General features: G+C 40.2%; 1 protein-coding gene across 1 annotated transcript; it reads right to left on the bottom strand.

Moving 5' to 3' along the window:
• Positions 1–151: 151 nt before the first annotated feature.
• On the bottom strand, positions 152–1815 carry LOC104953120 (protein FAM65C-like; the record flags this gene model as incomplete). Its single annotated transcript, XM_010780049.1, has 5 exons — positions 152–301; positions 727–780; positions 909–932; positions 1026–1104; positions 1663–1815. Coding segments are annotated over 5 exons (460 nt in total), but the record flags the coding sequence as incomplete, so codon positions are not given.
• Positions 1816–2068: the final 253 nt, after the last annotated feature.

Raw genomic sequence — 2068 nt, 5'->3', positions numbered from 1 at the left:
TAATGGGCACCACCTGCTTGCTCACACACACACACACACACACACACACACACACACACACACACACACACACACACACACACACACACACACACACACACACACACACACACACACACACACTTTGCACACACACTTTGCACGCACTCACCTGCAGGCTGAGTGTGTGGTTGCGGCTGAGCTCCAGCAGGCTGTCTCTGGAGGCTCTGGTGGAGGGAGACAGGGAGAAGGCTCTCTTCATGTTCACCGCTCCCTGACACAGCCTCCACTGGATACAATACGTCTCATACAGTTCCTCCACCTGCAGACACACACAAACACTCTGTTCAGATACACATTCAATTAAGAAAATACATTCAGTTTCCATTTTTTTCCACAAAACTTGCTGCTGCACATCTGTTGTATGTGTTGTATCACATACAACACCTACAACACAAATGGGGGTCGCTCGGTGGCTTAATGAGACTACTAAATGTCATCACGTAGAACATTAGCCACCTTTAGCTCAGCGGTGGGGACGTCACGCGACTGTGATGTAGTTTGTTTAGAGCCTTCAGGAAATTGTATTCATGCTTTAAAAATCACAAAGTGGTGTTAATATGTGAAAATTATCTTGCTAAACAAAACATTTAAGTATCATAAATGTGTGTTTGCCTGAAGATCTTATTTTGTGCAATTTTCTAAATCCTGTTACCATATGCAAAAAAATAAAATCCACTTTTTTACCTTGCTGAGTTGAAATTCTAATCTCCGTATGTATCTCTCCAAAGCTCTGATCTCCTTTGAAGGGAAAAATATGGTTAGTTTTTTTTCAGTGTGTGTAAACTGGTGTATTTCCTATTATATTGTCCTACATGAGAGCAGGTTGGATTGTAGGAAAAAGTGTCCGGATCTGGTGCAAAGATTACCTTCTCCAGATCATACAGAAAAGCCTGTAAACAGAAAACACATCATTATTATCATAACCAGCTGAAAAACCAGTTGAACCCCCCCTCCATGTTCAGTTTCTTTGTCTCTGTCCTCACAAGTCTGGAGTTCCTCTTGGTCTCTCTCTGCTGAGAAGACAGGAAGTCCATCTCTGCCTTGTGACCCTCCAGGTACTCCCTGCACACACCAGAAAGAGACATTTCCCCTTTAACTTCTCACATGGTTTCATTGTAATAGTAACACTTTTATATAGTAGAAACAATATATTTTAATGAATGTACTGTATCTTTTCTCTCCCATACTCATCTTACCACCCCTACCGTAACACATGAGCCTGACCCCTTGACTGGAAACTCAACCTTCTAACTATATATAAAGTAGTTCAAACTAGCTCCACCTGATGCAACAGTAATGTTAATGCATCACTACAATCTAATAATGCAATAACAGCCATAACACCACCAGGTGCCATTTCTCTTTATAATAAGCACCTTTGCTTCTGTATTGGTACCCATTGTGTACATTGAGTACTTATCCCTCCACAGAATCCTATTTGTAGTATATAAGCAGCATTAAAATACATTTTGTATACATAATGTAACCCAACCCCTTTAGTAGTAGTAGTAGTAGTAGTAGCAGTAGTAATAGTAATAGTACTGGTAGTAGTAGTAGTACTAGTAGTAGTAGTAGTAGTAGTAGTAGTAGTAGTAGTAGTATTAGTAGTAGTAAACATACTTGAGTCCTCTGCGCAGCGACTGGAAGACAGTCTCCACCGTCTCCGGCTGCAAAGACCAGAGAGCTCCTCCTCTGCTGGGAGACAGTTGCATTCTGGGAGATTTACCTCCAGAATTGGCCTTGGAGTGCAGAGAGTTACGAACAGAAGATGACCTGAAAACAAAAAAATACATATATTTATTAAGACAAGGAGTGAGATAGTTGTACCCAATATTCTCTGACCTGAATGAAGGATTTTTCATATTCATAATATTACTTTAAGTTAAATTCTTATTATATCCAGAGTTATATCTAACTCATGTTCAAAGTTACGTTATTGTAAATCTGCGTCCACAATTGCTATCCGAAGGAATTCTATTTTCTCCTGGATTACGTTTGCAGTTTTAAGAACAAGGTTAGAGTCGTG

This window comes from Notothenia coriiceps, unplaced genomic scaffold (genome assembly GCF_000735185.1).
Source record: "Notothenia coriiceps isolate Sejong01 unplaced genomic scaffold, NC01 NC01_scaffold00021125, whole genome shotgun sequence".
Taxonomy (NCBI): domain Eukaryota; kingdom Metazoa; phylum Chordata; class Actinopteri; order Perciformes; family Nototheniidae; genus Notothenia; species Notothenia coriiceps.
This window is presented reverse-complemented; position numbering and strand designations above follow the sequence as displayed.